The sequence below is a fragment of the Pseudochaenichthys georgianus genome, chromosome 15, assembly GCF_902827115.2.
Source record: "Pseudochaenichthys georgianus chromosome 15, fPseGeo1.2, whole genome shotgun sequence".
Classification (NCBI taxonomy): domain Eukaryota; kingdom Metazoa; phylum Chordata; class Actinopteri; order Perciformes; family Channichthyidae; genus Pseudochaenichthys; species Pseudochaenichthys georgianus.
Window position 1 is genome coordinate 12,773,467 of NC_047517.1, and position 14,073 is coordinate 12,787,539.

At 41.6% G+C, this 14,073-nt stretch overlaps 1 protein-coding gene across 1 annotated transcript; it reads left to right on the forward strand.

Moving 5' to 3' along the window:
• Positions 1–10,028: 10,028 nt before the first annotated feature.
• On the forward strand, positions 10,029–13,170 carry LOC117460057 (homeodomain-interacting protein kinase 1-like). Its single transcript, XM_034101277.2, has 6 exons — positions 10,029–10,187; positions 10,563–10,732; positions 10,815–11,000; positions 11,113–11,291; positions 11,401–11,524; positions 11,612–13,170. The coding sequence occupies exons 1-6, from the start codon at positions 10,133–10,135 to the stop codon at positions 12,161–12,163; spliced, it is 1,266 nt and encodes a 421-aa protein (XP_033957168.1). The 5' UTR covers positions 10,029–10,132; the 3' UTR covers positions 12,164–13,170.
• The last annotated feature ends 903 nt before the right edge of the window (positions 13,171–14,073 follow it).

Here is a 14,073-nt window from a genome sequence, read left to right on the forward strand (position 1 = left end):
ATTCAAAGAAATTCACTCAGCATTCCAACCAAGAAATTCAAGAGATATTTACCAAGTTTGAGAGAACCTTACCGAGAGCTATTAACCCAGCTCTGAAGGACAGAGCTTACCAGGAGAGAGTATACCAGGGGTTTCCCCCTCTCTCCCCCCGAAAATCCAAAAAAGCCAGTAGAAATAAAAACCGGATAGAAAACCCACAAACACCTCCTCTATACCCAACCAACATATTCTATTGGCTCTGGCATAAGACACACCTTCCCAAGTTTGTGTAAAACAAAACATGACTAGACATATTCTATGACTATGACATAACCACCTTTTTGAGGCCTCAATGTGTTTCTCCTTAAGTCCGGAGCCCCCCTCCCTGCTTTGAGGAAAGAACCTGCCTACTCTCTTATCAGAGAGTAAGGCATAAATCATAGGCGTTACACTCAATCTTAACAAACCACTTTGTTTTGTTTATGCTGTAAATATAGAAAAACCTAAAATATGAAGCATTTTCATTGTGGGTTATACAAGAATATAATTGATTATATTTGATTATAACTAACTTTCGTTTTAAGTATTCAACATACTATGAAGATCTCAACAAGGGGGAGCTGGGCTCAGCTATAGTGAGTTTCAAACAACCCTTAGCATAGCGGCTAACTTGGCGAATGAGCGCCCGATCGACGCTAGAGTACAGAGCAGAGAAGACTTTATCCGCTATGTCACCCAAAATACTCTCCTCCTGGGCCGAGGATCTCAAAGCGGGGACTTCAGGATCTTCGACTTCTCAAGCTATCCCTACAAGAGACTCCGAGCAATGCAAGAAGAGGTAGCCAAATTCTGGCGGAGCTGGAGCCAGCTTGCTGGTCCAAACCTCTTTATCAGGAACAAATGGCACACTTCACAGAGAAATGTCACTGTTGGGGACATAGTCTGGCTGTGTGACCAGAACGCGCTAAGAGGACAGTTTAAGCTTGGCCGAGTCATCAATACCAACCCGGATAGCAAAGGAATAGTGAGAGATGTCAACATCAGAATTTTCCCAAGCTATCCTGTCCCTGTGACAAGAGCCCAGCAGAATACACTAAATCCAACCTCTAAGAGAAGTGACAAGATCCCTGCCACCATTCTGCACAGAGACGTCTAGCGGCTGGTCGTCTTGTTACCTACTGAAGAACAGAAAGAGTGATAGGGTTTATGGTTTGCCTCAAAATAGCGATCTCCCAGTGTTCCAAAAGAGACAGGAAGATCGAGTGGGAGGTGTAAAGTCAAACGGAGCCTAACGGAGCGTCCACACTACAGCTTCAAAAATAGCTTGGAGCTGGGCGTGTCTGGAGCTTGGGGATTTTATTCAAGCAACACGGCCAACAACCAATCATATGAATCTCCCGCCCCCGACATACAAAGCAAAAAACCCCGGGGATTTTATGCGAGCAATATATATATATATAAACTCCCCAAACAGGCGAAAACCTACCAGTTTCACCCACTGTCTCTGCCACCTCCCTCCATGCCTGGTTCCTCCGGTTTGTATCCCGGTAGGTGAAGAGGGTCTGGTCATACAAAACCGGGTGATTTGCTACGGCGATAGTTAGTTTCTCCTCCGACTTTTTTTGAAATATAGAAATGAACGGCGGGATATCTCTCCCAGGTTAGACGCGGTTTCAGCTGTCAGATTTTGAGAAACGGGATTTGATTGGCTGGCGCTGGCTACTCCGGCGTCTCAGGCGACAGAAGTTGAACATTGTTCAACTTCTGTCGCCTGAGACGGACCGCTCTGCTATCCACAATTCAGTTCGGCGAAAAAGCGCGGCTACGTGACGTCACCCCATTGAAAGTGAATGGGCAGATTGGAGCTTTCGACGCTGTAGTGTAGACGGGCTGTAAGGCTTTAATAAATACAAGAGTAAAAACAGACTACAAGTAGTCAGAAAACAAGTCACCAATTAGTAGGGATAGTCAACAGGTGTAAACGATCGCAGGCAGTCCTGCCTCCTCTAGCAAGCTGGGTGCAATCACCCTAATCAGAGAGCCTCAGCTGCAGTAGGAAGAAGGTATTTAAATAGTTGCTGTGTGCGATCCAGGGAGACGGAAGCATGCAGACGGGAGGCATTTTTCTACTAAGTCAGGACAGGCAGCCGGTAAGAGCAGATCAAAATGTTGTGTAAGAGCTCCGCAGAGCCGCTGATGTTATGTTCTGTTTGGATTGTTTGCGTGTGTGTCACGTGTCTCATCAAAACTCTGCGCAGCATTGCTCAGAGAGTAGGTTTCAGTGTGGTGCACTGGTTGTGGGGGGCATTCTGTGCTTGGATGCTCTGTTGGTTATCTTCGGAGGGATAGGTGGGAGAGAGAGGGATTTATATTTGAAACGTTTAATTTTTGATTTACTAAGAATCCTATTGTTTTGACCCACTGAAGAGTCCTGCTAAAAAAGGGGATAAAGTTATTCATTCATGTTCATTTTGTTAGAAGCATTTGATAGTGAGGTTTAATTACATGTTTTGCTTGTTTTGATCACTAAAATGCACCTTTCTTGTTTAAAGGTTTTTCACCTGAATAAAGCTGCTGATTAAAGCTGCTGCATGAAGCTGCATAATCTACTAAATAAAAAGTCTAAAAGAAAAGCTGCGGAGTGGAATCCTGTTATTAACGTCCAGTAGATGCCTCAAGTCCCTTTCAAGTGGGGAGTCTGCAAAAAAAACAGCGGAACTTGACAATTAGTCTTTTTATAGTGTCATTCGTCCTGCCAAAATTGAATAATTAACTGAAAATATATTTGTCGAGTCAAACCCTTAACAGGTGACCTGGCTAGTTACTGCTGGGCGCAACATTATGCTTATCTTTATGTTATCATTCAATAGTTTTTAAAGTTTATAAGGAATAATTGTATAATTTTGACGATTTTAGAAAATAAGTGGTTATGGGGCAGGTAGTTGATTTTCTTTAACTTAATCATATTTCCAAGGTGATACTCCAAATCCCTCTGAAACACCACAACAGTTTAAAGAAAGTCATACTTTATCTAAAACATGAGGTGTTTTACAAGGGGTGGGTCAAATTAAAGTGGCTTTGTGCTAGGTTCATGTTTTTTTCTTTAACCTTTTTAACACTTAGCAGTGCATGGTAAGGACTAGTGATATTGTGGGGAGAATGTGAGGCTATGTGACTTAAGTTATAAAAGGAAAAGCATTGGCATAAGGGACATTGTGCTGTCTTAAAGACGTTTTATAATGTTATAATTAGTTTGCGGTTCATAAAGTCACCACTAGGAGTGCTAATGGTCATGTTATCTTTAAGTTCGCCGTTCTTAGCGTCACTTCCGGTTTACGGCATCGCCACTTCCGGTTTAACGTTAGAGAATCGGCATGGCCAGAGAGTGTATTTCTCCAAATATAATCTGTTTCCATCCACAAGAAACATCCTAGAGGCAATGCTGTAAATTCGTCTATTTGACCTATTTCATGTGAAAGATCATTATTAGGAAGAATATTGTTACAAAGATCATTGATTAGTTATGATTTATTTACAACTATGTTAAACACTGTAAAGAATACAGGAAAGCAATTCAAGTTTGTATTTACATTAAGAACAATGTATTGTGTTTATTTACAGTTTTCACCACCATGTCTATGAAGAATTGTGACAGTAAACGGTCAAACTTACTACGACTCTGTCTTCATTGGCTCTGTTTACACCAGAGTTTCAAAACACTGTATGAGAACACAACAGACATGTTGTGCTTTTAGAGTTTCAGTCAAAGAAAAAACAACACATTCCAATTGCAACAATTAGACTCACTCAAAATATGAAATTGTTGACTTGAATTCAACGTAATTTGTCAACAGATTCAATGTATTTGTTTGCATGAAATCAGGTCACAAAGACTGTAACTGTCTGCAGCTGTTTTTCACCTTTGATGAATGTAGATCAAATGAGGGTATATTATTGCGTATTTTTCAACTGTCCAGTCTATTATTTTGGTAAAAAAAGTTTTCTTTATTTTTCTGGGAAGTATCATATGCCTCTCACTCCTGAGAGACGTAGCTCTCCTTTATGCTCAGAGGATGCTCCTCAACTCTCCCTTCTCATATTCTAAGAGATGGGCATGATTCATTAAAAAAAATGGTGGGAAATCTTGGTACCCCTTTTTTGCAATACCTGGATATTATTTTGTTATTGTTGGATTTTTGTTGGGATATATTAAACAATGGCATGTGATTGATATTTATACAATCGTGTGTGTGTGTGTGTGTGTGTGTGTGTGTGTGTGTGTGTGTGTGTGTGTGTGTGTGTGTGTGTGTGTGTGTGTGTGTGTGTGTGTGTGTGTGTGTGTGTGTGTGTGTGTGTGTGTGTGTGTGTGTGTGTGTGTGTTTGCTTCTTATAGGCCAGGGGTCTCCAACCTTTCTCCACCTGAGAGCTACTTTGAAAAAATTAAAGTGGCCAAGAGCTACTTGCATCGCATCGCTTACATTTATTCACATAGCACTCATCAGTTGAATTAAGCTACTTTTGTGTGAAATTGAAATACCTAAAGCTTATCTAAAATCTTAACTTCACATCAAGGTCCAAGAAAACAACAATTTCTCACATATTATTATGGCCCACATAGTAAATACATTGCCTTAATCACCACCTTGCAAGCATCTTATGGCACGTGTAAAATAAGTGCATTCACTCTTTTTTACAGTTAGTGAGATGACTGGCGCTGCATGGAGTCTACCATAGAGGTGTATGCTGGACCCACTCAGGTGCACTCTAATAGAGTCATTTACATGTTCATCAGTCGGTCTTGTTCTGTATTTAGATTTCATGACATGCAGAAAAAGCTGCTTTACAAAGGGATGTATACAGAACCAAATAAAGCAGACATGTTCAGTGCTGCTTGGTGAATGTTCTTATAGTTTTCTGGGTCTACAAGGCTCCAGAAATGTTGAGTTTTGCTGAGACTTCAGCAGAACATTATTTTGGAGATTTATAACCTCCATCTCCACAGGATTGACACTGCAGTGCAGCCATCTTTTCTTCTTCTTCGTATTGACATGAAATTATAATCCATGATTAATCAATTGTATAGGTATAGCCTCCCTATATCTGTGTGTAACATTTTTCCATCCTCAAAAACAAAAAACTAATACTTCTGCAGTCTAGCTGCAGCTTCAAGCAACGGTCTTCTGTTAAAAAAAGGACACTGAATGTCTTGAATGAGGCATCACACATGACTTAAGTCTGAACACAGCAGACAACAGGAGTATTTACAACAGCATTATAAAAACAAAAATAGTGCATGTGGGTGCACACTTACATTCTCTGTCTTACTGTTACATGAATCCCATGAATGTATGAGATTAAGTTAGCTTCATCATCTCAATCAGTGATTAAGTGAATAATAAAGTTTCTATCAGGTCACTATCAGCCTGTCACTCTTATTAGTAGTTATTTTTCAGGAGGGGGCGGGGCTTGGAGGAACAGAGAGGAGACGGTGATTGCGGAAGCTTTCCTCCTGCCTTCACAAACTTTACACGCGTATTTATCAACTGAAAATAGCAAGAGGACATTCATACTCTGCAATCCAAGACTTGATTAAATCCACCAAAAACCTGACATTACGATAACGAGTGTTTTTCAAAAAACACAAATCCCTCCCTGTGTGTCTGAGCCGCAGCGACGCGGACTGATTCAGAGCGGGTCATTCTGCCGTTGGTTTGACTGGTGCTGCTGGATAAAGCAGACTGGTCCGTGTGTGGTGTCGCTGTGCCGCTGTCACATCTGCTACTTGATTTCTGCGTCACCGACCAATTTTATATTTGTGTGACAGAAACAATTCTAAAATAAAAACACTTTATTGTCCGGCCGCGGCCGAAAATCAAGCAGCAACGTTACTACGCTATAATCGATAATCGAGCGGCGAGCTACTGAAAAGCTGCCCGATCGACGTGTTGGAGACCCCTGTTATTGCAACACACTCTCACTCCCTAAGCGTCCAATAGCGACGTTTGGTCAGTGTCCGTGGCGTCCAATTGTGACGCTCCTAGGCTCCTTCAGCGTCATAAAGGGACGCAAATAGCTTTCAACTGATTGCAATGTATTCCCATCTGCGTCGGGATTTGACGCTCATGGAAGCACGGCATTCGTTTATGCCGGCTGCCCTTAAAGGCAATGTGAGCATCCATTCCCATTGGATAACGGAGAATTTTACACCCGGAAGTAAGTACTCCTCTTACTGTCGATTGATTTTACAGTGATATCTGCACTACTCAACGACTAAAAAACACCAGATTATCCTTGTTAATTACACAACATTGATTGGTTTAAATTGTGTGCAATGCTTTTGTATTTTTCCCCTTCGATTCGGAGAAACAAATATGTTTTCTGAGTAAAGGATGGCAGAAGACACTACGCTACCCAGAATCCCCAGCTAGCATTTGGCCTACACCATGTGCTCTGTTTGACAAACCCCGTTTTTTTCACCATTCATTCCGATGGCTGGCGTCTATGTCACGTGATCTTCAAATTTCTCCCTGCAGAAAAAGAAAACATGGCCGAAATTCGTTTTATTCTGGGTGTAACATGCCTATTTTAAAGTTAGTTTGGCCATTAAAATGCGTTTTGATGTCATTTGATGCGAGAAATATGAGTTGTTATTTCAGATTATGTGTGCAGTGGATGTACATGATCTTTAGTTTGCTAGTTATTACGAAGATTACTTCAGGAAATCGCGACGTTTTCATTGTTACCAAGGTGGTTGCTAGGGACGCTGCTATCGATATTATTTCTGTTATGTTGTGTAACTGTTTAATGGTGTTATCTTTATTGCTACCCCCTTCCCCGTCAATGTATAGTGTTGGTCCACAGCCTAAACATATTAGTTTAACAAAATCCGCATCTAAAGATACGTTATTTCCCCCCTGTGCAATTCCAGGCTCACATCTCAGAGCACATCGTCATTAACAAATACCGGAAACAGACCAAAATAATAATAATACCTTATTCCGAGTGTGCTTGCTTTTCTCTTTGAAAGTCATCACATAACGGCATTGTAATACACGGTTCGGCTGCATTACATATTACATATCTGCCGTAGTTCTGTATTTATAGAGCCCTGATGAGAAGACAAACATGAGGAACTGATAACGTGACGTGGATCATAAATATATCAGCCATTAAACAACATCTTACATTTCTTTTCACACAATACGTCTCCTTGCAGTATCAACACTAATTCGGCTCACTTTTATATTTGATCCAGTTGGTAGATAGGCTGTATTTACACCATAAAGGTGCACAGTTGATATAAAGGGACACCTGGTGGTTAAAGCATGTTATTGAATTTCAATATTTTTAATATTAGATATTAATACGATCCCTATAAAGTATATTCATTACTCGTTATTCTCTACTAATTGTTAATTAAAGACTGTATGTAATGACTATTTTGCACATCCCTTTCAAGATTTCAAGATTTTCTAAGGTTTATTGACATATCATATAGGCCTACACAACTGTGGTGTAGTTCTGCACTGAATGAAAAACTTGGGTTGCAGGTTCCTCAATAGTGCATTACAAGACATCTATCAATATGTGTGCATACCTCCAGCAATGTTAACTATGTTGAAGCACTTATTTTAACTGATATTATACATAATGTATTATACTCTTATGAGATGTATGTAGATATTTCATCTCCGGCCTTGTCAGGTATTGAACAATCAATAAATAAAGAACACAGAATTGTTGAATATAAAACACAGAATTTATGTGATTATACTAAATGATTTTCAAATAAACACAACTGCATATTTAACTGTTACACATGCTGATGTAACGCAAATGTTCCAACTTTGGATTAATAAAGTATATCTTATCTTAAGCTGATCGATGGCTACTGCATGTTTCAGGCTTATCAATTAATGTAATGTAATGTTATCACAGGGGTCACACACATAAGACCAGCTGTTAAATAAAGCTCTTCTGACCTTAGCTGGCATGTGGGTATATATATTAATACTGCCCATAATGGGCACCATTTATTAATTATATGTTTTAAATGTGAGTGTTTCCTGTCCCCTAAACCTCCAGGGATGTACACAGTTTAATACTGGCAACTTCTTATTATGGGAAATACGAAAACGTCTTTTAAAACTAAAACTCCCAGTTGAGACGTGCCATAGAGAACATGTTGCGAAACAGAATAGCCAGCATGTGTAGTTCTGGGGACGGGGTGGGGGAGGGGGGACGCGGTGGACCCGTTCAAATCCAGTTTTGGACAGTCTGCCGTGGTTCCATCCCATTTCAAGTGCTGTTCGAGAATCGGCTTAACCCTCGGAGCACACTCTCCAATCACAGAGCTTGAGGACTATCACGGGGTTTGTCAAGAGCACATGGTGTAGTCCAAACGATAGCTGGGGATTCTGGGTAGTGTAGTGTCTTCTGCCATCCTTTACTCCTGGGAATGGACGCTCACATTACCTTTAAGGGCAGCCGACATAAACGAATGCCGTGCTTCCATGAGCGTCAAATCCCGACGCAGATGGGAATACATTGCAATCAGTTGAAAGCTATTTGCGTCCCTTTATGGCGCTGAAGGAGCCTAGGAGCGTCACAATTGGACGCCACGGACACTGACCAAACGTCGCTATTGGACGCTTAGGGAGTGAGAGTGTGTTGGTTATAGGCAGTGGTGAACTGTGTAGGCTTCTCAAACTCCAGACCAAGGTCCGGATCCGGAACGGACTGAAAATCAATCCGGACCGAACCCTGTGTCCCATTATTAACACAAAAGAAAGAATTTCTGATTCTGATTCTGGCTAAATTAAAGTGGACCTATTATGCTATATTGGAAAAATATATTGTAGGGCCATACACAAAACATGTCTGTGAAGTTTTTTGCTTAAAATACCAGTTCACCCATTGTAGCCATGCCTCATACTGCTCATACCCCTCTTTTGCAGCCCTGTTAGAAAAACGTGGATTTTGGGTCCTTAGCTTGAAAAAGAAAAAAGAGGATGGCGGAGCTAATGCCTGATCAGAATTCTACCGGAGATAGACGTCAGATCGGCAGCAAATCTGTATCCGCTCATTGTACCCCTGTTTTTAAAAAATTTGGATACGAAGGAAAAGAGAGAGGGTTTTATTTTCTGACGCTGCGTGAGTTCCCCGACGCACCGGAGACACATATTTATGTATAAAAGACATCACAAAGTGCATTTAGCATGATAGGTCCCCTTTAATGCATATTTTCTTGTGTCTGACGCGTTGTGAGAATGAACGTGCATATATATTTACTTGTGTGCGCAAGCATGACACGCATTGCAGACCACAAGTTAACCGCAAGTTTACCTTGACTTTCTAATGCTTCTAATGCCATTTTTGCCGAGGTTCAAGGCATTGGCTACAGACAAACAGTGCCATTTCTCCCACTAGTTCAAGCCATCATTCGTATGTATTGAATGTGTGTGTGTATACAGGGGCGCCGTTTACCGACAGGCAAGTGCTTGGACCAGAAGGGGGCCCCCAAATAAAGTAGATTAATCCAATCCAACTTTATTTATATAGCACTTTAAAACTGGACTTTACTGCCATTGATCTGGACCATGCACCTTGTATACAATTCACAAGTGGACCTTTAACAAAAACGTTTGAGTACCCCTGCCGTATACAGAGGAGTAATGGATTACATGTAACCAGATTACGTAATCAGGATACATAAAAGTATTCCCTTACCGTTACGTTTAACAATATTACTGTTACATTTTTTTTAATGGGGATTACTCACAGGATTACAATGTTACAATACATTTTAAATAATGAAAAAACATCTTATTGATATTTGTTTTCTCTTTTATTTGGATTAAGCCTAAATTATATTGATTTTGCTTCTGAATAAACATTGATAGCTGTGTAATATAATCCTATACCCAACCCATGTCTCTATTGTTCAACCATGATAATCAGATGAGAGTTCTAAAGGAAACCATAAAAAAAAGAACACTCCATGATTCCAGAATCCTTCCACATCACAGACAATTCCGTTGGAACAGGTATAGGACTCAGTCAGAAGTCATTCAGTATCACCTGCTCAGACAGGAACACAGGAAAACCATTGCTCTTCAAGTGCTTTGAATTTACAACACTTGACATAACAAACATGTCCCTTTCAACTCTGAGAAAGGAAAACCTGCAGCTCCCAGGGAGCTCCACAGGTGAGACACACAGCATTTTCTTCCTCATGTGTAATCTGTATAAATCTGCAAAAAGTCCTGATCCTACTGAAAATGTTGAAAAAGTAATTTTTTTGTGATGGAGTTAGAAGAGAAGCAATAATTCATTCAGTTAGATAAATACAAGGACAACTGTGAGATCAAGAAGAAAGTACAGACACAGACACAATGAGAAAGTACAGTTATATAATTAATAAACGTTGAGTTGATTGATATTTTTTCAATCATTTGCTTTCGAGTGGCGTGTTTAATGTTGTTGAATGCTCCTCATTTCAATGACCGGAGAATCATCTGTATTGCTTCGTGTTGACTGAATATAGTGACTAAACACATGTTCTCTCCATGTGTCTGTCTCAGGACCTGAGGCTGAGATCCAAATCTTGGACGTGCTGCACAGTGTGTACCAGCTACTGGAATTCACCTCCACCGGCACCTTCAGTTCAGTCGCTGAGTGCAACAACACACAAACAAATGAATCTGTGGCCATCAAGATATATAAGGAGGAGTCCCAGAAGCACCACACAGAGGTATACATCATCTGAGTCTAAATGATCACATTTCATTAATAACTGTTACTTAGATGCCTTACATTTTGTGTTTTCTCTCCAGCTGGCCATGCTGAAAATGATCCATGGTCTTGATCCGAAAAACCTTGTTCGATTCGTGGAGAGCTTTGTACACAAAGGGTACTCATGTCTGGCCTTTGAAAAGTTGGACATGAATCTGCACGAGCTGCTCAACGACAGACCTGGCAACTCGCTCTCTCTGGAGGAAATCAAACCCATCGCACAACAGGTATGTGGATGTGATCTAACCGGGTAGCGATCATGATGAATTGTGTACACCAATACGTTCAAAATGATCAATTTTCAACTGCAGCAACTTCATTTATCATCTGTCTCTGCAGCTGCTCAGTGCACTGAAGTCTCTGAAGACTGTTGGTGTCACTCACACTGATATCAACCCGCAAAATATCATGCTGACGATTGAAAACGACCAACTCAGAGTCAAGGTCATCAACTTTGGTTCAGCCGTTGTATCTGCGAAAGTGAAACGCGGTGACGTCATGCAGGCTGCTGCATTCAGGTGGGTATTTGAGTTCCAGTTATCATTAGTTGTTTTGTTTTTTTTATTCAAATCACATCATTGATATGTAAAACATTCTAAAATGAAAAAGCTTGTTTTCCAACCTCAGGTCTCCTGAAGTTATTCTGGGCCTTCCCATCACAGAGGCAGTAGACATGTGGTCTTTGGGTGGTGTTTTGGCAAGCATGTACCTCGGCAGCCCGTTATTCCCTCAGAGATGCATAGTTTATCATGTAAGTAATCTAAACACAATTAGATTTAGGTGTTTATCTTGAAAACCCAAATAGAAGTGTTTTGGCTAATCGATTTCTGTTATCCAGATGAAAACCGAAGTTAAGATGATGGGTAACAATTCCGAGAATGAGCAAAGATTTGCCAACCTCCTTCGTAAGATGCTGCACCTGAATCCTGAGAACAGAATAACACCCAGTGACGCTCTGCTTCACCCGTTCATAACTGGACTGGATGCTGATGACTCTCTAGTAGAGGAATCATCTGAAGAAGATAACAGTTACACTGATGATGGTTATTTTTCTGCAACGGACACCTCACCTTCATCCGACATGAGCTCAACAGACGTAGCCTGCGCTGACAATGAATCAACAGATTATTTCGCCAGTAGCTTGGGTGTAGAAAAAGGTTGTGTAGACTCACACAGAGCAACAACTGGCCTGTACGATGCCGTGTCGGCTGACCAAGGCACAGTCACAGCTGATAACCCTGCTCCACCCTTAACGTTTGACTCCACTGACGCCCACATTGGCTCGGATGGAGTCTCAACCAGAAACAGTCCTGGAAAAAGGATCAGGAAGTTCTTCGGCAGGATGTTTAGGGCCCTGTGCAGCTGTTGCTCTACAAATGTTGAGCAATAATTGTATGTTATTTTCTTTCTTTGTTCTTTTATTTCATCATTATTTTAAAAAAACGGTTGCAATGGCACTGACCAGGGCCAAAAGGGAGGGTGGAGGGGGTACAGATGAGGGATTCTGGCAGGGAATCTGGGGCAGATGGCCGGGGGGCAAGTCAGAGGCTGAGCACAGGCAGAGTCTGCTGCGGGGAGACTCTGGGGGCCCGGCTGGAGGGCGGCGAGACCCCTCTGGAGGACGGCCTGGAGTGCGGTTGGACGGGAGGGGCAGAGGGAGCTGGTGTCTGCAGGACCTCCGACGGAACGGCAGGGGCACGGTGAGATGGAATCGACTCAGGGGGCCGGTGGAACAGGAGTCGTTGGGACCCGCAACGGAACGGCAGCAGGAGTCGGACGGACCCCCGACAGAGCAGGAGCCCCCAGGAGTCGGCGGGGCCCCCTTACGGGAAAGGGGCGGACGGGACCTTTTTTTTATTTGAGCCGTTTACATGTTGAGTGGTTGTGGTAAAGCACAGACAACATTAACATGTGTGTGTTGAATCATTACAGTTGGATTTATCACATCGAGTAGACATAAACAATGTTCAGTAGTCGGAAAGATGTATGGATAAATGAGCAGAAGTGGGAAGTAACAACACACATTTACTAAATGTCCATGTTATGCTACTTTGTACTTTGTACACTACACATATTGTGTATATTTAGTTACTTTACAGACTTAGGTTAATAATGTTAAATATAATCAACACTTAAATAAGACTTTAGTTATACCTCTATACTATTCTGAAATAGGCAGTCTGCATAATAGGTACTTTTACTTTTGGCACTTTAAGTAGCTATATTTTGATGCCAATACTTTTGTACTTTTCCTTGAGTAACATTTTGATTGCAGGATTTGTTGTTGTAACGGAGTATTCCTACACTTGGGTACTTCTACGTTTACTCAAGTACAATATCTGAGTACTTCTCCTACCTATGTCAATGTATTCCAAATGCATTTCATACTTAATAAAGGAATTCAATGTGATAAATAACTCTGTCCTTAGTTAATGCCTGCGATACGAAATGCAGTGAAAATGTTTTGCATGTAGGCTACTTGCCGTTTTTTGGTGTTTTAATCACCTTTGCAAAATCCAACCTTGCTGGAATTTTTTTTTTTAAATGACACATCAGAAGTGCATATGTGAATACTAGGACTGGGGTTACGTAATGTAACCCAGCTTCTATGAGTATAGGCGCAGCCCTCTAAGGCTATCGCTATTGGGTAACCCCCACTGCACGCGTGCAGCACTGACAGACTTATTCCACGCCCACCTACGACGTGGGCCCCACCTCCAGGCTCACTTCCGTATAAATAGGAAGTAGGCCCTCCAATCCACTCCAACAGCTTTTCTTCAGCTATTCGCGGAGCCAGTGGGGCCCGAACCTTAGAGGGCTGCGCCTATACTCATAGAAGCTGGGTTACAGTACGTAACCCCAGTCCTATATCGTATAAGGCTTCGCCCTCTAAGGCTATCGCTATTGGGTTAAGGGTGAAGCAGGATGTAGTCCCCGCCCCACTGGTTCCGTCCGTTACCAGAAGCACCAAACACACCGACTCAGTTAATAACCCATGTCCATTTCGCCGTGCGTAAATGGAGCATCCCATTCCCGTGGAATATAGCATTTTTTTTTTTTTAAATGAATATTTCTCCATCAGGGACGCAGGTAGGCTTACTCAGGCTACCTGTCGTTTATAAAAGACGGGATCGAGTCTCCCTTGTTAAAAACGATCAAGAGAGGGGAACAAAAGGCCGACAGGCAGGAGAGAGGGCATGCAATTGAAAAACCCCCGACATTACTCATTTTGGCAGGTTATTCAGTACTGAATGTGTCAGAGAGGAATGGGAGACATCCCTCAAATAAAAACGAATAAAA

What these genes read in the sequence shown, in the direction of transcription:
- LOC117460057 (XM_034101277.2), top strand. Translation starts at nt 10,133, where the DNA reads ATGTCCCTTTCAACTCTGAGAAAGGAAAACCTGCAGCTCCCAGGGAGC. An exon ending in CCCAGAAGCACCACACAGAG is followed by an intron (nt 10,733 to 10,814) that starts GTATACATCATC and finishes TTTTCTCTCCAG; the next exon opens with CTGGCCATGCTGAAAATGAT. An exon ending in ATGCAGGCTGCTGCATTCAG is followed by an intron (nt 11,292 to 11,400) that starts GTGGGTATTTGA and finishes TTCCAACCTCAG; the next exon opens with GTCTCCTGAAGTTATTCTGG.